Source organism: Scomber scombrus, chromosome 18 (assembly GCF_963691925.1).
Source record: "Scomber scombrus chromosome 18, fScoSco1.1, whole genome shotgun sequence".
Lineage (NCBI taxonomy): Eukaryota > Metazoa > Chordata > Actinopteri > Scombriformes > Scombridae > Scomber > Scomber scombrus.
This window is the reverse complement of record NC_084987.1, coordinates 5,796,881-5,820,886: the sequence shown is the minus strand read 5'-3', so window position 1 is coordinate 5,820,886 and position 24,006 is coordinate 5,796,881. Positions and strand designations below refer to the sequence as shown.

Genomic DNA, 24,006 nt, shown 5'->3' with positions numbered 1-24,006 from the left:
GGGGGGACGGAGTTTCCCTAATCTGGTCATGTTGCTTTGTGCATCTTTTTAAAATAGTGGATATATTGTTAAAAAAAGGCTCATAAGCACCCAGAATATACTAGATGGTGACTCAGCTTTTGTATGACATGCACACACAAACACAACAAAAACACAAGAAAACACACTTTATTAGCACTATTCTCTGAGGGAGGTGAAGTGTGCGAATGAAAGACAGAAAGATAAAGAAAAAGAAAGAGAGAGAGAGAGAGATAGAGAGAGAGATGTTCACCAACATGTGGTGAAGTACAAACAACAGGAGAATACAGCTTCCTGCAGCTGTTTTTAAAGAGAGAGAGAGAGACAGACAGAGAGAGAGAGCGAGAGAGAGAGAGGAAGGGAGAGGGAGGGTGTGAGGGAGGAGAAGGAGGGAAGAAGCAGGAGAAAAAAGGAAAAAAAAAGAAGCCAACTCATCTGATACAAACAGTGGGCCAAAGAAAGGGGGAAGAGCAGGAGCAGCACTGTCCAGAACGAGTGGAAAAATCAGGAGGCTGAAGAGGAGTGTACAGAGGACGGAGACGGAAAGAGAAAGAGAGAGAAAGAGAGAGAAAGAGCCTGAGAGTGTGCATGAAAAACTGGGACTGAAAAGAAGTTTTTTAGCCTGAAAAACAAAAGGAGAAGAAGAAGAAGGAGGGGGTTGAAGCAAAGAGGGCCCCAATATTCAGAGAGGTAAGAGACAGGAAGCAGCTTGTTAACCTTCAATGGGTTTTATGGTTGTATTTTAGAGTGATCTGATGGAGTGATTGAGCTCCTATTTCTGCTCCGTGTGTTCATTTGTTACTATATATTTCGTCTATGCAATGTGTGTGTGAGTGTGTGTGTGTGTGTGTGTGTGTGTGTGTGTGTGTGTGTGCTGAGTTATGTGTGACAGATGAAACGGGGACAGGGGGAGGAGTGAGTGTGTGTGTGTGCCAGACTGGGTGCAGGATTCAGGGGGTGAAAGAGTTGGTTGGTTGAAAGCTCCAGATGGACTCTTATAACTCACATAAGAGTCAATTTTAGTTGGGTTTTTTTTTTTTAAAGCTTTTTTATTAAAGTGTGAAGTTAAAGTTTGAGATACTGGAAAAGTCAAGTTATACTGGATGAGTGGAGGACTTTTGGAAAAGTGAGGGAACAAATTTCCTGTCTGACCTTGCCAGGAGATTATAAAAAGTGTGGAGAGCCCATGGTGGAATTAGATCTGTGCTTGGAGGTGGTAAGTTATGCAGTATACTCTTCATTGTGCTTATCAGACAAAGAAGCAGTATGCAAATCCAAGTACGTGATATACATATTTTAATGTTTGCTTTCAGCTCTTGTAGCTCATTGAACCTTGGGAAGCAGGGAAGATCAGAAAGTACAATGTTTTCTAATTATTGTTTGTTTCTTTTTAAAAGATTTAAGTCTTAAAGTGCTCATATATATCAAGAATACTGCAAAATCCAGGCCTATCTGAGGCCCTTGAAAGCATATTTGAATTGATTATAAGGGCTCAGAAATCATATTTGTGAGGCTTTTGGTGCCACAGAATTGATTCCAGTAGATATGGATTTGTGCATCTTTATGCTTATAAAGAGTATGAAATCATATTTGAAAGGCATGCAAGAAGATCACAGCTAAGCTAGCAGATGGGAGGTTGCAGTTTATACTTGCTGTGTATAAATCTTACGTGTGTCATCTTTTATCTTACTAATGTAATTCAAACCAAAAGTCAGAAAACTGGAGGCTACCCAGTAAAAACTTGCACAACATTATTTGAAATAAAGCAGGGAGAGCAGAGCTCCCCCGCCCCCATTCTCCTCGGAAAACTCGGACACAGTCATATCCCTAAGGAAAGCCAACCAGAGAGGGTACAGGAAGTCGAGGTCAAGGGTTAAAAGAGAGGCGATTCATTATTTTTGTGACCTCTTGCAGCCCCGGGGTTGTGTAATCTTCGAGACCCCGGCGGCAGGGACACGACAGAGGCGAGCTGAGGAGGATCCGGGCAGAGAGACAGAGAGAGAGAGAGAGGCATTGCATTATGCTCTTAGTGGAGCATGTGATGCCCCGTGAACAGCAGGATGTGGAGGGAAATCATTGAATCTAATTGTGAAGCCTAGCAGAGGCATGAGGAGAGGATGGCTGCAGGGAGGAAAAAACAGGCAACAGGCAACAGGCTTAGTCTGGGTGGAGTTCAGCTCCGGGTGCATTGAGGGTTTAAAAACACCAAAAGGCAAAAAACCTGCTGTTTAGTGAAATATTTAAAAAGTGGAACATTTTCTTTTGGGAGAATGGAAACCACACCGCCATAAAAGAAACATTTAAAGATCTCACATTTTTTAATGTGGATCATTTCATTATGAGTCACACAGAACTTTCTAGGTATTTACGTCATTTCTTACCATGTGAGCTTGTGTCAGTTTAAGTGCATGTGAGCTTGTGTTTGTCTTTTGCACAAATAATTAAAAAAGAGCAAATAAGGCCTCCGGCATAAGAGAAGAGAAGAGAAAAAAAGTGAGCGTGAATGATAGGATGTGCTGACCTTTACCCCTTGTTTATTTTTGGATAGCTCATGTTTCAAAGCTGGGAACGCTGGGATAAGATACTCCATGTTTGCTGATGTTGTCATGGCTCATGAGACCCTGCCTCCATGTACTGTACGCCTCCTGGTTCAGATTTACTGTACACAACATCTAACGACAAATGGGTGCAAAGAGTTTACGGGATCTCAGTTATATGACTAAGTGTTGCAGCATTCGCTAATTTAAAGAGATATCAAATGCTTCAATGTCTACAACCCTCAAATAGATGCACTTAAGAGGATATGGCTTCCTAATTGATATATTTTCCTGTATCCTGAGTTTAATAACTGTCCTAAATGTAGGTTGGGAGATAATCGATGAGAATAAAATCTATAATTAATGCATTTCATGTGGGATCATTTGTGTTGAATAGGCTCATTTTTAGAATTTCTTAACTTGATAACGATTTAATGCTGATACTGAAGTGACAAAGCCCCCCAAATCTTCATTAGTAAGAAAGGTCAACGTACAGATGATTAAAAGGCAGAGAGTGATACCATAGTTTGACCTAATCACATCCTCTTTACTCTCTCAGACATCAGGATGTCGACGCCGCCGTCAGAAAACAGCTCAGAAGATGACTACAATCGCAGCTTCTGGATGGTAAGGTTGTATGTGTGTCTATATGTCTACCTATGTGTGTGTAAGAGAGAGAGAAAGAGAAAGAGAGAGATATACACTCAATAGCTTTTCCCTTGGTGTCAGTGACCTTCTAGTTAAAACAGTCTAAACAGTTGTGTCGTTCAGACTTCGTATCAGCGTAAACAAGGCTGTGCTTTCATTATTTTTAAAGTGAAATACTCACTATCGTACACTCTGACTGCCTTTCTCGGGGTCAACTGTGTGTTTTTAGATCATAAGATATTGACTGTCTGTGTTCACTCAACAAAGTAGACAAGGCCACATCTCAGGGGAAACAAGAGAATTAGCTTTTTTTTCTTTTTTTTTTTTTTTTACATTTTCACTGCAACATAAAGGCTCTTTTATGCATTGTGAGTTCTGCTGGATAAAAGTTACAGTATGAAATAATGACTTCTATACTTTTAAAAAACACAACATGGTTTTGTTCAAAGTGACTTTTTTTTTTTTTTTACCTGCTTTCAGTCTTTGTGCTAAGCTAAGCTAACTGGCTTTAGCTTCATATGGAACATGACAGTGGTATTGTAAAAAAAAAAAAAAAACCTGCATTTCCCAAAATGTCAAACTATTCCTTTAAAATAAAATCTCAACTATGAGAGGCTGAGAAGTGCAAAACCAGGACCAAGTTCAGACCGTTTTATTATTAAAGGTAGGCCTACTGTATGAGCTGATTGCTTTCCAATCTGTCAATCATGTTCTTGATTTATCGATTAGTTAACATATCAATTAAAGCCAAAGGTGACATCCTAAAAAGTCTTATTTTTGTCATGATCAACAATCCACAACCCAAAAGATATTCAGTTTATTGCCACAGAAGACTTAAGAAACCAGGAAATATTCACATTTTAGGAGAATTTGGACACTTTTTTCAATGAATTATCATAATAGTTAAATGGACTAATCATTACAGCTCTAATGTCATAGCTTGGAAACCTAGACGAGATTAAGACAGGAACAAAAATATAATGATATATCAGTATCAAATGAATAAATGACAAATAGTAACAGAGCAAAATGAATAATATCATTCATTGAAGAAACAATTAATTACACAATGTTATCTTGAGTAAAGCTTTAGATCATTTGCAGCACACTGTAAATTAAAACTGAGCTTATTCACACGAAATAATAACACCCGATGAGACAGCTGATGATACACCGCCACAAAAAGCTGGAATGATTCACAGTTTAATTTCAGCGTTTTAGCCTAAATCCTATAATGTCTGTCACGCCTTATTTTTATTGCAAATGTCTGTTGCACTGCTGGAAATGTAAATCCTTCCAATTCAGCAGCAATAACAAACATCATACTACAGGATTTTAATATTTTTTTTAAAGCACTCCACACTCTGTTGACAAGACACGGCTCTGTTGAAAGCCGTGAACATAACATTGGAAGTGGCCTGGCGATATCTAATTCAAGCGTGCTACCGCTTTAACATCGGCGTTGTCTCCCGTTGGCCTTAATGGTCTGCCCCACTTTCATCTCTCTCTCTCTTTCTCTCTCCCTCCTGTAATTTTGGCAGCCTCCCGTTGTGTTGGATGTGTTTCCAGGCCAGTTCCTGTCTGTGTCATCCCACCGCCACGCTCAAAGGCTGTCTGTCATTAAAACTGCGAACTTAAGCTCTTCTACTTTGTATTCGCAAAGTCACCGACACCTCAGGAGACTCGCAATTATCGTTCATTTCTGTAGAGTGTACAAGTAGGCTTTTCACCTTAATAGACACAAACATCCTGCTGTGACACTTTGGACTCTTTACTCACCGGCGATCACATACAGACAGTATGTGTCACCCACAAGGCACCATATAATCAGTCTCTAATATGACTCCACTCAGCTCCTCTGACTCACTGTGCTGCCTGTTTAAAGAGCTTAGCATGAAACCAAAGATCTTAGTGTTTTAAAGAACCTGAAACAGACTGTCCGTCGATGTTAGCCTGGACTGATCTGGATTGACGATGCCTCCTTTATTCTTTTTAAGACAAACGGTTTCTGCCAGGCGTTCGCTTAATCTTTTTTTAAGTGCTGTGCTGTGTCTCATGAAATTTGTTTGAAAAGCACTTAAGGAGGGTATAAATATAAAATCTGACACATATATATACTATTTCTACTTCTATTAATACTACTACTGAAGCTAAAATATTTACTCTATGCTATTTTAAACTACTACCACGGTTACTACAGCCACTCATGGCACTACAATACTACTACACTACAATTTAGTGGCTGTAGCTGTAGTCATAGTATGCATGCTGCAGTATGTGTAGAAAGTGCTACTATCATACTTTTACTGCACTTTTATTACTGCAAACTGTTGCTACACTCCTTCTGCTTGTGGTTTCACTTTGTCTGTGCACTGACACGCTAAGGATCTCTGGACAAGATCAGTTATATACATGAAATGGGATTTTTTTTTTATTCCAGTAAAGGACCGTGGCCATTTTCCTTGATACTGCGTTTCGTAGCTTGGACAGATTCTCTAGTAGCGGATTTGCATCTGCCTCAGAGATTGGCCAACTGGGTCTCTGCAGCGTTGCCGTTGGCCTCGAACTGGATTCCTCAGCTGTTTCTGTTTAATTCGCAGACGAGTTAGGAGAGTCGGTGTAAACCACAACAGAGGCATGAAGAAAGAAAGTAAGGAAAGAAAAGAGAGATAGAGAGAGAGAGAGAGGGGGGGGGGGGCAAAACACTGATGTAAAGATCACTAATTTGATTCTGATCAAGGCTTAAAAAACTAGTGTTTCATTAGAAGCACATTTGCTGCTGTGCTTTTTTTTGAAGGCTGTTGAAAGTTGGGGGATGGATTCACTTTTTTTTTGGTCTGGTGCTGTTTTTCCTCCAATACATCCACACTGAAAAGATTCCTTCCTAATGCAATTCCACAGTCCTTGTTCTGTGTAAAAATGCATTCCTCAAGAGGAGATCACATGCTTTTTGTGGCTTTCTGTCATATATATACTGTTATTATGTCGGACGTCTATGTTAAACATGGTCAGAGGTCCAAAACTTGTGGTGAACATATGTAAAAATGTGGCCTTCAAGTCTAAAACCAGGGCTTCAATCTGCTCTGAGAGTTTTGTTTGCAAAGTTACCTCCACTTCCTCCATGCCCAAAAATGATCGTCTTTTCCATGATCTTGGTTTTTGACTTTGTTGAGAAGTTGACATTTTGAGAAAAAGGGGTGAAGCTTCCTGAAGCTGATTAATCGTAACAAACTTGGCTCATAGGAAAGGGGTCCTTAAAGAGATAAAAGCTAAGATGGCCTGTTTTAGACAGAAGCTGAACTAAGGGGAATGCATTAAAGAGCCAGAATAAGATAAATAAGGGTTTTTTTAAAACTATAAATCATGCAAAAGTATTCCAGTATAGACCTATAGTGTGCATCATATGTCCTCCCCAAAAGCTGATATGAGGCTTCAGCAGATCAAATGGGTATCCTCCAAAGTCTTCTTGGTATGAAATTCCCTTTTTGTGTTTGCCTTTCTTCCCTTTGGTTCAATAGGGAAGCAGAGTCCAGGAAAACACAAAAGGGAATTCTGTTGTAAAGTGGCTGCCCTCTTTGGAAGATATCCATCTGATTGAACTAATTTAGACTCACAGAAGCTTCATATTAGCTTCAGCCGAACTTCTGATTTTAGATAATATTTTGCACAGAACAAGCACTGTAGATTTTGTCCCTCGTCTCTCACGTTGGAACTGTGCTAGAAAAGGGATCGTTTCACACAAAACGGAGAAGAGGAACGATTACAGACACCAAGAACCCTTTCATGTGCGTATATAGCATGAAGATAGACTGGTGAAAAAAAAAATATGAACCTATTCTTAAGCTTAAGCCTATGAAAGGAAAAAAAAGCAGCAGGGCAGAAAAATTCATTTATGGAAACGGGAGATAAGAATATATGATGAATACTATGGGAAATTAAAAAATCATATATATTAAAATATGCATTACTAAAATTAGAACATTTCAAGAAGGAATATGTTCAACTGAATTAAGACATCTTTCTTTTAAACATTATACAGTATTTAATTGATTGATCTACGCTACCTAATAACATTGACTTACAAGTGCTGCTAGCGCTGCCAACATTGACTTAACTGATTGACCTTTGCAGTGCCCCTGACTTTAATGAAGCACCAATTAAAATTCTAATTAGGATCTAAGAGCTCATCAATTAGTGATGAAGTACAAACTATAGAAAATGCTGTTGCTCACAATCGAGAAAAAGGTTGTTGTATCTGAAGATTTAAAAATCTCCTTGCAAAAAACCCATGAAAGTAACATTAATCATTGCAAGAAAGAAGTGATAAAAACTGCACTGCCGACTGTCCACAATGTATGTATTGTATGTGAAAAACATGCAGACAGAGATCAGCGCTATAACCTAATTATGAATCTAATTAGAGTGATGCAGTTCCTTATTATAAGAAAATCAAATTTCATAGCAGTAAAAGTACTAATATAATAAATGTGTAACTAATAATATTAATGATGATGCTACGCTGCTATGCTTCAATTAGCTTCCCCGAGTAATTAATATATCAATATAGGAACTGGAACTATATTATTAATTTGTAATACTTAATATTTTTGGGTATTTTCACACTTAAAAAATTGGAGTTTTAGACTTAAACATCTCATTATGAGCAGAAACAAAGCTAAGTCAAATAAAACAAATTGAAATAATAATAATATATAATACACACAAAAGTAGAAATAGGTTTTTTACTCATATAAATTATATATATATACTATTATACCATACCTACTTGTGTCTATTTTGTATACATGTATATATTCTGGTAGCATATTAGCATATTGTACAGCTTAATTAATTATCACAGTTACATCTGTTGGCTTTGAGAAAGCTCCTCTCACTTATGTCTTCTTCTTACTCGTGTGTATATTTGAATTTCATGCCATATACAATGTGTGCTTTGTTTCAGATGAGCTAACACAACATGCCAACTTATGTTGTGCCCAGAAATTTAAAACCAGCTGTCTAAGTGTGTCAGTGACTCGATAGATAGAGTATGACACACAGAGTGAGAAGGGAGAGTAGGAGTGAGTGCTGAGTAGGAGCTGACGGCGGCTGCCAGGAAAATCGCAGAGATTTCCAAATTCCACATCCACAAACACACTTGCTTCAGATACACTCTGGGCCTTTTCCTCTTCGGCCCTCTTGTCCTCCCTCTGCGTCTGGCTTTTTATGGCCAGGCCTCGTCCTCTCTGGTCCACTGACCACACCCATCACCGCCGCCGGCAGAATTTACAACGGGAAACTTAATGCTAGTAAAGTGTCACTTGTGGCAAATAGAGGTTGACCTTAGACGACTGTAGCAGTATCACAGCTATGAAAAGTGATGAGGATGCATGCTGGACTCTGTCAGGACTACTGATACACTAGTAGAGGTAGTGTTTCTTATAGTGGAGGCAGGAGTCGTGGCAGTAATACTAATGGATATTTTACATGGAAGATTTTTTGACATCTGCCATGTAACTCCAGTTTAAAGGTTGTGTACATGCTGGTTTAACTTACTGGGATGCTCTAAATGAAACAAAGCAATCATTAAACAAATAGTTTGACATTTTGAGAAATACGCTCTCATCTATAGTAAATATTAAAGGTGCAGTCTGTAGAATTTGGTGGCGTCTAGCAGAGCGGACTTGGCAGAAATGTATAATATTCATAAGGGTTGAGGATAGTAAGTATGTTTTAATTAGTGTATAATCACCTGTAAATAAGCATCATTGTGTTTTTGTTACCTTTATATCTACATACGGAGAGGGTCCTCTTCTATGGAGGCTGCCATGTTGTACTGCTATGTTTCTACAGTAGCCTAGAATGGACAAATCTAACACTTGCTCTAAAAAGGGGCCTTTCATGTTTTTCATGAGTTTCACGGCCACATTTTTTTTGGGTTCTCCTTATTCGCTTGGAAGGGGAGGGAGAGGGGCGGTGTATTATTTTGGTTGCAATTGTAGTATATAACAATAGTTATCTCTTGATGTGTTGATGAAGAAGAAGGAAACCACAGCTGACACGTCTCACTTGTATATTTTAAAAGATTTTATTACAAAAGAGAACAGTGTCAAACATCCAATCTTGAGAGAGTCCCTGGCGCCAATCCGGATCTCTCTGACTATACTCCAGTTTTAACAAGACTATATATGCAGTTTCCTATCTCTACAAACTCCACCTTCTAAACGATTTGTCAATCAGTATGAAACAGCCTCTGTCCCTTTATGGCTGGCCTTTAACCTTTAACCTAAGAAAAACATGTGTTCGCATGTCACAAGATGTTATAAGATGAAGACAATACAAACAAAAGGTCATAAGACATCAGGCAGAACAGATACCACACAATCTACAGCCTCACCACTAGAGGCCTCTAAATCCTACACACTCGTCCTTTAAGCGATATGCCTGGTGATTTTATTAAAAATGTTTTTTTACTGGACACAGGGAGCAGTTTTCACACAACCAGTAAAGACTCCAGGAAGTTGCTGCTTTTGGCCAAGAAATAGTCCGGCGCATGACCCTGTAATAAAACAGTGAATTTGAATTTTTACGATTAAATAAATTATGTATAACGTGTTAATGAGAGAGATTTAGAGGTGCTGGTAGGTTGATTTTATTACTTTTGGACAGAGTCAGACAAGCAGTTTCTACTCTATGCTAAGCTAAGCTAACTGGCTGCAGCAACTTACTTACCCTGCAGATATGAGAGTGACAGCTCACATTGAGAAGATATATTGAACTATATCATTAATGTTATTAATTACAGTGCTATTACTGCTTTGCATAGTAGTAGTCGAAGTGAAAATGTCTATAGAAGGAGTATTTGTAATTGTAATAGGAGTGAGTACGTTTTAGTAGCACTAGCATTTGAGACTTAAGGTGTACCTCAAAATAATTGGCAAGTAAAAAAAGACGTAACAATAATCTTGTATTTTTTCTCTTTTTTATGTGTCTATATTTTTCATACAGACTTTTTTTTGTTCCTCTTTATGAAGCATAGTGTTGTGTTGAAAATAAAGTTTACTCACAAGAAGTAGCCGGTAGTAGTGTGAGTAGTATAAGGCCTACTAATGATATAGTACAGGTTTAGTGCTTGTAGCAGCAGTGGGATTAGTGGTTGTAGTAGGAGTAATGAAGCAATATGTTATTATCTGGTAGTAAACAGTAAAAGCTAACATTTGGGGTGTTCAGTTCTAAGTTTACGGTCAATATAAACAAAATCAAACAACAGACAATTAGGAACAAACTCTGAACAGATGGGTTATTTTATACTCTCCAGCACTGAAATGAATCAATAAAGACTCTTCAAAATATTGCATATAAAAAAAAGAGTCTTTTTATATTCTCAATGCAAGAATATGGGGTTTAATATCAGGGTTTAAGCCCCAGAATCCACTGGGCGTCCGTCCTTCTCACTGTTTATCTGGTGTAAACAGTAGATCTTCCTCTCTCTCTTTGTGTCCTGGCAGCCTGGGAACTATCAGCGCACTGTGAAGCGAACAGAGGACTCCTTCCAGGCCTGTAATGACATCGTGGCATGTTTCCAAGAGAGAGCTCGCGTGGAGAGGCAGTACGCCCAGCAGCTCAGCGAATGGAGCAACAAGTGGAAGCCAGTAGTGGACTCCAGTAAGTGCAGCAGCTGCAGCACCATCTCATTTATCTAACATGATGATAATGTGAATACTCATCATCATAATATCTTCTCTCAATTAGTGGCTGTCATCAGGATTGTTTTCTATGATACAAAAGATAGTATATATAAAAATTAGATTAAGAGGTTAATGATGATGATGCACAAAGCGGTGGAGCATTGTTGGACATATGGCGATATTGAAATATATGCAGTGTGTCATTATAACAATCTAAGAAATGCCAGATTGAAATGTGTGTAGACTCACTTTTATTCTCTGGCTTTTAACTGTTTTAATTTCTTATCTGATTTCTTTAACCTTTGTGACCTTTTGACTGTTCCTGCCTCCCTCCCTCCCTTCCTTCCTTCCGTCTGCCCTGCCTCCCTCCTTACTCCTTTCTTTCCTTCCTTCTTTCCTTCCCTCTTTCCTTCCTCTCTCCTTTCCTTCCTTCTTCCTTCTTCCTTCCTTCCTTCCTTCCTTCCTTCCTTCCTTCCTTCCTTCCTTCCTTCCTTCCTTCCTTCCTTCCTTCTTTCCTTCCTTCCTTCCTTCCTTCCTTCCTCCCTCCCTCCTTACTCCTTTCTTTCCTTCCTTACTCCTTTCCTTCCTTCCTTCCTTCCTTCCTTCCTTCCTTCCTTCCTTCCTTCCTTCCTTCCTTCCTTCCTTCCTTCCTTCCTTCTTTCTTTCTTCCTTTCCTTCCTCCCTCCCTCCTTACTCCTTTCTTTCCTTCCTTCTTTCCTTCCTTCCTTCCTTCCTTCCTCCTTTCCTTCCTTCCTTCCTCCTTACTCCTTTCTTTCCTTCCTTCTTTCCTTCCTTCCTTCCTTCCTTCCTTCCTTCCTTCCTCCTTTCCTTCCTTCCTTCCTCCCTCCCTCCCTCCATCCTTACTCCTTTCTTTCCTTCCTTCCTTCCTTCTTTCCTTCCTTCCTTCCTTCCTTCCTTCCTCCCTCCCTCCTTACTCCTATCCTTCCTTCCTTCCTCCCTCCCTCCTTACTCCTTTCTTTCCTTCCTTCTTTCCTTCCTTCCTTCCTTCCTTCCTTCCTTCCTTCCTTCCTTACTCCTTTCCGTCCTACCTTCCTTCATTACTCATTTCCTTCCTTCCTTCCTTCCTCCCTCCATCCTTCCTCCTTTCCTTCCTTCCTTCCTTCCTTCCTTCCTTCCTTCCTTCCTTCCTTCCTTCCTTCCTTCCTTCCTTCCTTCCTTCCTTCCTTCCCACATTCCTTCCTCCCTCCCTCCTTACTCCTTTCCTTCCTTCCTTCTTCCTCCCTCTCTTCCTTACTCCTTTCTTTCCTTCCTTCTTTCATTCCTTCCTTCCTTCCTTCCTTACTCCTTTCCTTCCTTCCTTCCTTCCTTCCTTCCTTCCTTCCTTCCTTCCTTCCTTCCTTCCTTCCTTCCTTCCTTCCTTCCTTCTTTCCTTCCTTCCTTCCTTCCTTCCTTCCTACATTGCTTCCTCCCTCCCTCCTTACTCCTATCCTTCCTTCCTTCCTTCCTTCTTCCTCCCTCTCTTCCTTACTCCTTTCTTTCCTTCCTTCTTTCATTCCTTCCTTCCCTCCTTACTCCTTTCTTTCCTTCCTTCTTTCCTTCCTTCCTTCCTTCCTTCCTCCTTTCCTTCCTTCCTTCCTTCCTCCCTCCCTCCCTCCATCCTTACTCTTTTCTTTCCTTCCTTCCTTCCTTCCTTCCTTCCTTCCTTCCTTCCTTCCTTCCTTCCTTCCTTGACCAGAGGACAACAGGAGGGTTGTATACATAGTGCTATATACATAAAATAAACTTGAAACTTGAAGCTTGATTTACCTGATCTTCCTTCTTCTCTTATTCCACCCTCAGGTCCACTGTACGGATCTCTCCTGAAGGCTTGGCAGTGCTTTCTATCCTCCGCCGATCGGCTGACCTCCTTACACGCCTCCATCTGTCGCTCCCTGGTGTCGGAGGATGGAGACCGGGTCAGGACCTGGCAGAAGGACACGTTCCACAAGAAGTTATTTGGAGGCTTCAAAGAGTCCCAGGACACCGAGACGGGCTTTGCACGTGCTCAGAAGCCTTGGGCCAAACGACTTAAAAAGGTCTGAAATTTTAATAAGAATTCCAGCAGACTGTTTCTCTCTCTTCTTTTGGTTTCAACTGGACCTGACAGATACAAATTAGATGAATTCATTCTTTCCCTCTGGATGAGAGGGTTGCATTAAAAGATAAAAAAAAGGCCTGATTAACATCTTATTACCTAAAGATAGTTTTAAAGTCTGTCTTAAAACAATTCCCAGGTTCCCAAATGAACATAGAAATATTTTCCACTTGCTGTAATCATTCCTCCTGTTCACACTGACCATTATAGATCCCTTCATTATGCACTTACTATAAGTGATGGGGGACAAAATCCACAGAACTTATTTATTTATTAAAAGTTTATCTCACAAAATCACATTTACATTCTTTTTAGCATAAAATTCCCTATTTGGGTTACTTAAGATAGTGTTTCTCTGTTGAGCTGTGGTGGAAGTATAGTAACAAAAAAAGGGACTTTGGCACTACAAAGACTGTAATGTTGAAATATATTTAATTAATGTGACTAATTTGGATGGCTAAAGCTTCATATTAGCTCCAAATTAACTTCTTCTTCCTTTTTTTTTTTTTTGCACAGATGGACAACTATGGATTTTTTTTCACCATCACTTTGTAAGCACATTCGTCACATAGTAAGCTCATTATGAAGGGAGTTTCTAATGGTCAGCATGAACAGGAAGAACGGTTACAGCCAGTGTTCATTTGGGTATCCGACTAATGTTCATAGGACAAATTTGCAAAATTGTGAGCAAGTCCTTTACTGCAATGTAAATATTGATGCCATAATTTGGAATCACAGTTAAATATTAAACCACAATAAATACATAAAAACCACCACTCATACGTCACACACAAGCATTATTTATGTTATTTATTAGTTATCTTTAATTATACATTTTTATTACTCTCTTTGGCTATAAATATATTGCTATTCTCCATTATTTAATCACTTCTATTATATTTATAACCATTCTTTTGTATAAGATCTTAACATGAGTGGTTTCTATCCTTTATTTGCAAAGGAAAGTTAAATAAACAGCATGCTCTTTTCTACAGCACTTTGACATATTTTTAGTTTCACACATCCGCTCAGTGTAGCCTCTGATGGCCAGTAAACAGCTGATGTCGATGTTGGTTCAAGGCAGTCTGGAGTTTGTTTTTGGGAACATTTCTCCTTCAAACTCAGCCAGTCAAGGACTCCAGTGACCTGAATCAGACACATTTGAACCAGGAACCCCGCTTCTCGACACTCTCTTGTTAAATACAACACTGTTTTACTTGTTCAAAAGCAATGTATGCAAACACTACAAACAGTATTCAAACGAGTAGCTGCAGTGCAATCTATTTCCTGCACAGGTGCACTGAAGCCCATCAAGAGCCCAAAACCCAGTTTAACAGTGTGACTGACTGTTTTGAGCACACCTAAGGACAAGAGGACATCCATCAAAATTAGACTTTACATATTGGCATCAGAAATATCCACAGGCCCATCAGGGAATCAATATGTCAACTTCTGCAACTGATTAAGTAAATGGCCTCAATTCAAAGTCCATATTTAGACCGCAGGGACCTGATGCATCGCTGTTTAATCACTGGGATGTTCTTCAAAGTCAGATGCATCTGTTTTTATAAATTAGCTGTATGTTAAATAGCTTTTGAGTGGGTGGTAGGGTTGCTTATGTCATGTAAAGCCCATGTAGACAAACCCCCTTTGTAAACTTCTTACAGTACTACCTAACGGACTAACACTTCCTGTGTAGTAAAGGTGTTGTTTGGTTCGTACACAGCTGGATAAAGCCAGGAGGGCGTACCACAAGGTGAGCCGTAAGGAGCAAGCGGCCAGGGAGCGAGAGGAACACGCTCAGGGAAACCCGGACGTTGCCATCGAGAAACAGAAGAAGATCCAGGAGGAGAGAGAGCTGGCTCAGCAGGAGGCCGAGAAGGTACGCAACACGTGTTTCATCTCGGTATTTAGTCTAATTGATTCTTATTGATTGTTTTATATTGGTCCTATTCTTTTTTTTCACCTATTGGGGGATCTAAAGAGTCTTAAGTTGTCTTTAGTATTGGAGATTTTACTAATGATTCACAATTGCAGTGTTTCACTCTGATTTTGTGATGTAGTTTGAGACATCTTTTTGTATTATTTGCAGTCGTTGCTGCCTATCTTGGCCAGGATACTGCTGAAAAAGAGATGTGTAATCTGAGCTCAGTGTCCTTATTGACTCCACAATGTGTCACTGATTAAGAGAACCCTGTGGACTATTTGACCATTTCGGTCAGTCGTGCCAAGACACCAAACAATACCAACAAAAATCATATTGGCAAGTGTTTCATGAGGGATGGAATGAATTTTATCAATTTGTTCAGCCTTAAGGATCAAAACACTGTATTTTTCCGAACTATGGATGTGTTATGAAAGCTGGACACCAGACCAAAGATGGCGCCCATTTAGTCCTCTAAGAATTGCTCAACTGGCCCATATGCCAAATAAAGTGGGCTTACTTCAGTGTTATGCAGTCTGCTTTTCCCAGCTCAAGGAAAGTTTAACTAATATAAAAACTTCAATTCGGAATAAAATAGTCATAAGTGCCCTTGTCTGCTGTTTGAGGTGTTCTGTTGACATTTTACAGACATCTTTTATAATGGTGGTCTATGGGGAAGATGCTTTTTTTGTTATTAAAGTAAAAATGGTAGTTTCACAGTTTTGTGTCTGTTTTGGTTTGTTTTTGCATTCGTTTTAATTAATTTTTTTGTATAATACAAGTGTTTTTGTCAACGTTCTTTATTTAGGAGAATAAGCAACATTACATTTGGGTTCGTTTTTTCATTTAAATTCAGTGTTGTTGAAGGTAATACTGTAGTTTTACATTTCCAAGAGGTGAGACAGTAAGGTGTCTTTCTCCACACCAAGAACTGCACAATAATGCAAATGATGTAGAATCAATGCACAGATTTTTTTATTTTTATTTAGCAGAACAAGAAATAAGACATTATGGTTTTAAAACTGAATTACTGTCATAATCTCACTTTTGATTTTTACTCGCATCTGGTTGTGTCTAGTTTTAGTTAATGTTTGTCTTGGGTTATGGTCCTCTGATGGTGTTTATGACTATGTAAATTGAAGAGCAGTGTATAAAAGTGACACTACATTTATGTTAATATTTTCAGGTTCGTGCCCGCTATGAGAAAGTCCTGGAGGAGGTGAACCGCTACGCTCCTCGCTACATGGAGGAGATGGAGTCCATCTTTGACCAGTCGCAGGAAGAGGAGCGTAAAAGGATTCTCTTCCTTAAACAGGCTTTCCTTTCCATCCACAAGCACCTGGACATTACCAACAATGAGAGGTTAGCCTTGTGTGTGTGTGTGTGTGTGTGTGTGTGTGTGTGTGTGTGTTTGTGTGTGTGTGTAAAAGGGCTTATTAAACAAAGAAAAACAAATCTTTAAACACTAAATTCGCTTACTCATTAAAGATCAGTGTGTGTTGTCAGACATGGAAAAGCTGTTTTTTTTAATTTGTGGTTTTCTCAGCTTGTCTCTTGCTGTGCATTCGGAACTAAACATGTTAAAATCAATAGTTTGACTTAATTTAGCCCTAATTAAAAGCCGTTCCACTACGTGTTACCACATGAGTGTTCCTCCGTGACTCACTTCTACTCTAATAAAGGAAATAATAGCTAAGACAGCAACTTAATTACTTTATAAAATCTGCAGGGGCCACATGGGGATGTGAGGTAGATGATAGAAATGATATACTCTATTAATCTGCTTAATTTATTGGTAACACTTTAGTTAAAATGCGTTGGATGGCAGTGCATGCAGATTATGTGCCAATTAGACTTTTAAATAAACTTTTATTTCTGTATAATCATCTGGGAAACATCAGTAAGTTAAATTCACATTAATGCCATGCCATTAACTATATAGCTGTCCCTAAGGGTGTTCAAGCTCCCACATTTCTGCATGTTGAGTTCATCATATCATGCTCAGATTATGATGAGTATTAAAGCCTTATGAGCACCACTTCAAGTTAATTGGCATCATTTTGCTGTGTTGGGCTGACTGGACTCAATAATTCATAATTATTTAACGGAAAATGCCAAAGAGGTCGATGGAAAACGTTTAAAACTGACAGCAAAAATATCTTGCATGGTCCTGATTTTTAATTTTTGTTGTATGAATCTTATTTTGGGTTGTCTTATTTATTTATTTACTTACTGTCCCTCAGTGTGAGAGCAGTGTATAACGAGATCCACAACACACTGATGGCCATCGACGAGCAGGAGGACCTTCGCTGGTGGAAAAACACCCACGGGCCCGGCATGCCTACCGACTGGCCTCACTTTCAGGTATTTTTATTTTCTTCCACTATTTCTATTCTAAATTAAATTAATGTGATGTTCAAGTGCATACAGTATAAACTGCATATAAACATTTATTCTGTTCAAATGTTTTTGGTTTTTTTTTTTTAGGAATGGACGCCCGAAAAGAAAGCCAAAAAAGGGAAGAAAGAAGTCGAACAGAAAGCAACGATAGAGAGAAGGTGAGTAGATTCGTCCCAGAGGAAAGTTATTATGTGCAAGTAATCTGATGCAGTCGATCTGATCACACATCCATCTGTCTCGCTGTCTCTGTCTTTCTTTTTCCACCAGTGCGATGATTGGAGGAGTGAAAGTAAGAGCTCTGTATGATTATGTTGGCCAGGAGACGGACGAACTTTCCTTTAAAGCAGGTAAACACACAACTGCAAACCTACAAAATGTACTGAACTGCACAATTGTGTGTGTGTGTGTGTGTACTTTGTGTGCTCCTCTGTTTGTTTGTGTATTTATTTGCACAATATTGAAATAGAAGATAAAGTAAATAAAAGGGTTAAAAGGCAAAGAATTATACATGCAATTATAAAAGATGTGCAAACAGAGACAAATATCTCAGTAAAATCAACATTTATGCTCATTTGTGAACATTTCTCCCAGCCAGCATGTCCATGTGGGTCCCACATGGGTTAAATGCTGGCTTCATGGGTACTGAGTGGGCATGAGCTTGAACTAGGAACATTTTGCAGATCCCACATGGTTTCAGTAACATGGGCCCCACATGTGAAACCCACATGGGCTGACTGTATGAGCCCCATAAGGGATGTAAGTGGGTTAAGCGGGCATGGGCATAAAAACAGGGCAAATTGTATGGGACCCATATTGTTTCATAAACATAGGCCCCACATGTGTAACTCACCCACTTGGGCCCCACCTGAAACCCAGTCAGAACCCACTTGAAGCCCATATGGGCAAACACAGGTGGGGCCACCATGGAAACTGCAGACAAACCTTCATGGGACCCATATTGCAGCCTAAATTTAACCCTTATGGGGCCCACATGGACATGCTGGGTGGGTATATTACAACAGAAGTTATCTCAGGGCACTTTTCACATAGAGAAGGTCTAGACTGTACTCTTTTAATTTAAATAGGTCCAACATGAGCAGCACTTGGCAGCAGCAGTCAGGAAAAACTCCCCTTTAACGGGAAAGAAACCTCAAGCAGAACCGGGCTCTTGGTGGGCGGCCGTTTGCCTTGACCGGTTGGGTTGAAGGAGAAAGAAGGAGAGAGAGGAAGGAGAGAGAGGGAGAGAGGAGCACAGCAACAACAATAATAATAATAATAGAAATATGACTAATAGTAATGGTGTTAGAAGTGGGAAAAATGACTAATACTAATAGCCACAGCGACGAAGCATCAAGCTGGACAGCAGTCGGTCTGCAGCTGTGAGACGAGAAAGCACCAAACTACAGAGAACATGCCAAGTTAGTAACATGCATTAATGGTACATGAATGCATGCAGATTACAGAGCTCAGTGCATCATGGGAAGTCTCCTGGCAGTCTAGGCCTATCGAAGCATAACAAGGGGCTGGTCCAAGGAAAGCCTGGCCGGCCCTTAAAGTTTATAAAAGAAAGGAAAGTTTTAAGTCTGCTCTTAAATGTGAAACTTGAAGGTACTAGAAGTTACCTTTAAAAAACACATCTGGGGATAAGTTAATTCCCAGTAATCTTGTAGTTGTAGGAGTTGTTTGAAGTTCTTGGATATGCATGCTGGAGCTGGTGACTGTTCCTGTTTTCATCGCTGTAAATGGTGCTAAATGTACTGATATAAGTGTTATTGAAACACCAATAAATACACTCAACAACTTGAAGTTTATAGCAGCCTTGCAAAAAAAGGGATTCTGTATAGTCCCACTGTATCCTACACAACATTTATTCTGTTATTGATAAATCTTTTGCAGTTTATTTATGTAGCATCTTTCATACAAAAGCAAAAAGACAAGAGAAAACAGGTACGGCAAGTTAAAATAAACAGCATGGGTTAAAAATAAAATAGAATAAATAAACAAAAAAACTAAACAAAAATAAAACATTGAAACAGAAAAGAAGAGATAAACATTAAAATACATTTTAAAGGGGAAACGAAATAAAAGCATGTGTAAAATACAAGATAAAACACAGAAGAATTAAAAGCTTTGCAGTAAAGGTAAGTTTTTCTTTTTAAAATGGAGTAATAATATAAAATAATTATGTTTAAATAATGGGGTAATATAAACATTATGTAGTGCTGAAATTAAACATAAAAGGTATCTTGCTTTACCAATAATCCCTGTTTTTGCTATTTTAAATAATAATACATTTAATTTGTATTGCACTTTACTTTCACGGTGATTCTCAAAGTGATAGATGAACTCATAGTCATATGTTATTTACAGTTCAACTATAATTACTTCAAGGAATCATACATGAAGCGGCTCTCTCCAAAAGTGCATTATCTCTTTAAACGTTATTAGATTTAATAAATGATGGTAATAAAATGAAATGTTAACGTTAAGTATACAGACTAAATCCCAAAGTATTAATTAGTAATTATAGAATAGTGTAATTATAATTACAATAAAGAAAAGTCTCTTTCTTCCTGCAGGTGAGGAGTTCTTGAAGGTAGAGGATGAGGATGACCAGGGTTGGTGTCGGGGGATGAAGGACGGCGGCTGGGAGGGGCTTTACCCAGCCAACTATGTGGAGGTGGTGTAGTTACGGCATGTAGACTGAACATGATAAAGATCTTATTGATTCACACACGCTATATTTAACTGTGGGGGTCACAAATATGTTTTAAAAGTATGAAAAACATTAAAACAACAACAACAACAACAATGCTGTAAAGAACAACACCAAGTAGCTGTTAGCCAAAGATCTGTGATGAGAGTTTGATCACACATACAGAGATTTTTTTTTTTAAATTATCCACGTTGTGTGATCTCATGAAGGATTTTGACAAATGTTTTAATATATACAGTATGCATAGACCACTTGTATTGAAGCTATATGATACACAATGCTTTAATGTAAAGTACAGTATGCTGGACTCTAAAGGTACACTATATAACTAACCATTTGGTGCTAAAATTGCATTACAGTACAGGACTGCTTTTTTTTCTTTTTGTTCTTTTTTGTTTCATTTTTTTGCACCTCAAGCTATTAAAAATGTTCACAAAGCTTCACCACATAAGAAGAAAGTGATGCTAATAATGTGATTATTATTAATCCCGAGCAGCCTTACAAGTGGAGAGACTGATAGATCTAAATATGACCTGCGTTTCTCTTCTGTTTTTGTGGTTTAAAGGAACAGGCTGAAATGACGAGGAATGTGGTTGATTGCTGTCAGATAGCTGCACAGTGAGATGAGAAGATATCAGATTCATCAGTGTGGGGGAAACTGCTGGTGTAGTGCTATGAACAGTGAAAAACATACAATCCAAGAACTCCAAATGCTGTCTTTGTGTTAACTTAGAACTTTTTATTAGAACATACTATGATCTGTCAGTGTGTCATTTGTTGATCTTGGCTCATAGTGATGAACCTACAGAGAATTATTAGCGATTCTGCAGCTCCTCGCACCTTTACTGAGCTTCATAGTGAGTTTGAGCTCATAGGTTAGCTGTCCGATAGCAACTTTACTGTTTTGGTTCACTCTAAGTGCTCTCATAGTGTTGTTTTTGGCTCCAGAAGGCTCCTGTTGTGTAATGAAACACTTTAAAAAGCCTCTGTACACTACCTGCTCAGCACCAAAATGCTTGGTGAACTAGCTGGTGAACACAGGGGAGCATTTAGCACCTAAGGAGCCACATATTTCCCTCAGGAGTTGGTAGAGTGCAAAAACAGAGCTAAAAGAGAGAGAATATTTGACTTAAATTCACCAGGTGGACCGAAACAAAACTCCCAGTGAATGATAATGTTGCTCTGTGACTGCTGGATGTGGAAATAAGCAACTTTTTTCTCACCAAATCAACTTAAAAGGTGATAATATCTCAGTGTTGTGTTTTCAAATTGTTCCTGCTGCCCCCAAGTGGGCAAAAAAATCACTTAATGCAGGTTTAAAGTGGTTATAATCTCTATATCTTTTATTAACTATGGATTATGTGTCTACTTTTATGTGAGTGAGGGCTTAGAGTAACAAACCCAGAGAGAACTATCACCTGATTTTGCAGTTCACTTTAGCTCCACAGAGCTTTATAGCTTCTTTCAGCTCATTGATTTGGTTTTCCAGCCTGCAATTTTACTCTTTTAGATCTCTCTCATAGTGTTTATTTTTGGCCACAACTGGCAGCTGTTTTCAGTGGAAAACCTTCAAAAATAAAATCCACTATACCTGCTCTGCACCAAACAAACAACCAGATAAAGTTATCAACTATCTGGTGAACATATTGGAGCATTTAGCAGTTAATATATTTATCTCAGGATTTAGTGCAAACCAAAAAATAGCTAAGAAAAGAATTATAAGACTGGATAAAAGACAAACGTTAACCATATCAGTTTAAAAGCTGATAGTATGTCAGTATTATGTTTACAGCTTATTTCTTCTGTTCCAAAGTTGCCAAATATCAGTTATTGTAGATTTAACAATTTTCACAGACCCACTGACTGCACGCAACATCTTAACCATCCTGTCTTAAATCTCCTTTGAAGCAAACTTTAGACTTTTGAATGTATTGACAACAAGATTAGCCGCTAAAAAAAAGACGTATAACATACCTGTTGAAGAGACTGACAGGCTGGCAGGTGTCAAAATCTTATACTGGCACACAAATCTACTACGAGTCAGTATATAAAGTATATTAACAGTATGTATTCTTAATGTTAGATTACAAACTTTGTAAATAGATAAAGGTTGCAACATAACCTCCTTGAGAGAACCATGGTATAATCACAATAATGCACTCTGAGGCATACCAATATGGAGAATAATGGCATCCACATCATCCTATATATGTTCTTATACTAAGACACCTTATTTTGCATTATCACTTCATGTCTAAATAAGGCACTTTGGAGATCTTGGAGGGTGTATTTTTTCAATTTTGATATCAATGTCAGGATTTTCCCCCCTTCTTCTATTCTGTGCGGAGCTGGGACTTATTTCCACAGAGCATGTTAAAGTGGGACTTTAATGTGACTGAGATAATCTTAGCCACAAGATGCTTTTCACAAACAGGGCCCAGGTCTGAACATGCCCCAGATATAACATTATCTCCGCACAACATTTTCAGAGATGAAACTGATATCAATCTTTTTCTTCAGGTTCTCGGTTTGACGCCAAAAACACGCATATATAATTTCAGACTGTTCCTTTAAAGATAAGTTCATGGGGAACAAGTAGCTTTCCTGTCTGTCCGTAATATCAAATCATCTGTTTCTATTTCTATATGTATGTATGACGCCTATCACAGAGAGTATCTTTACCAAAGTAATGACCTTAGCCTTATTCAGTATCTGTGTATGTGCTGTGTGTTTATGCTTTTCCCTCCAAAAAAAAACAAAACAAAAAAAAAAAAACCCTCTTGTGGCAAACTGCCTGTCTTTTGGAAATAAAAACTGAAACTGTTTCACAAAACTCTAGAAGTGTTATTGAATTTGGGATGGAAAGAATGAGCGAATGTGTGTGTGTGTGTGTGTGTGTGTGTGTGTGTGTGTGTAAGTGTGTGTGTGTGTGTGTGTGTGTGTGTGTGTAAGTGTGTGTGTGTGTGTGTGTGTGTGTGTTTGAAAGCAACAGAGTTAGAGTTATTGCATTTATGTGTGTTTGAGCTTGTGAATCACCCTGCCGTCATCCTCTACTGAAGTCCCTGAGTCCTGCCTGTGGATGTTATTGCATGTGCAGAGCTGTCAGCTGTCACACACACACATGCACACACACACACAACACAACAGTGACTTTTAAGCCTGGTGTCTGTGTCAAGGCGACTGTGTCCAGGTCAAACGCTGCTCTTTATCTGAGTCAGATGACATCAACACACGGTCATCAGCCGTAGCAACGTCTGAGCAATGTGCAATGATGAATGCTCCACACCTACACACACATAGTTTTGTCTCAAAAACAAGCAGATAGGAAGATGTAAGGAATGTTTCTTTTCACAGAAGTAGACAAAATAATGACGCCACCATGGAAGGAATTTCCTCACCTGATGGAAGTTTTCTATGTTTATCGATCTGTACAATCTCAGTGGAGCTTTGACACCACTTCCCCCGTGCTGCATATATATTCCTGACAAAATCAGGAACAAAACCACTGAGAACACAAAGTATACTGAACACAAGCGCTTTCATCTGTTTCATCAAGGATTGTGATTAATGAAATAAACAGTTCCAGAGATGAAGGTTGTTGGGTTTTTTTTAAATTTATTTTTTACTTAAATAAAAATAGCAGTACCACAATGTTAAAATACTTCATGATAAGGAATTTAAAACATTTAAATGATTTCTTAAACAAACTACTGCTTTCAGAGGAAAAAAAAAATCCACTATACTCCTACCTGCTCAGCAACAAACTAACAGCAGGGGAACATTTAGCACCAAAGATATTTATCTCAGGGTTTAGTGGATACTAAAAATAGCAAAGAAGAGAATGTTACTCCATATCTGCCGGATGTCCGGCAAATGTTTGTCAGTTTAAAAGCTGATAATATGTCAGTGTTGTGTCTGCTGCTCCTAGGTTTCTACATGTCAGTTACTGCAAGGTTAACACTTAGAAAATAGGCATTTTC

General features: G+C 38.8%; 1 protein-coding gene across 2 annotated transcripts; it reads left to right on the top strand.

Moving 5' to 3' along the window:
- The first annotated feature begins 482 nt into the window (after window positions 1-482).
- On the top strand, window positions 483-22,851 carry si:ch211-51c14.1 (protein kinase C and casein kinase substrate in neurons protein 3). Of its 2 annotated transcripts, none has more exons than XM_062438891.1 (10): window positions 483-708; window positions 3,115-3,182; window positions 10,712-10,868; window positions 12,692-12,927; window positions 14,713-14,868; window positions 16,097-16,272; window positions 17,154-17,274; window positions 17,398-17,468; window positions 17,578-17,657; window positions 19,890-22,851. In XM_062438891.1, exons 2-10 carry the CDS (start codon window positions 3,123-3,125, stop codon window positions 19,997-19,999), a joined length of 1,167 nt encoding a protein of 388 aa, XP_062294875.1. In that variant the 5' UTR covers window positions 483-708; window positions 3,115-3,122; the 3' UTR covers window positions 20,000-22,851. The 2 variants fall into 2 exon arrangements, with proteins under 2 accessions (XP_062294875.1, XP_062294876.1); XM_062438892.1 differs by lacking the exon at window positions 483-708 and adding an exon at window positions 1,069-1,234.
- The last annotated feature ends 1,155 nt before the right edge of the window (window positions 22,852-24,006 follow it).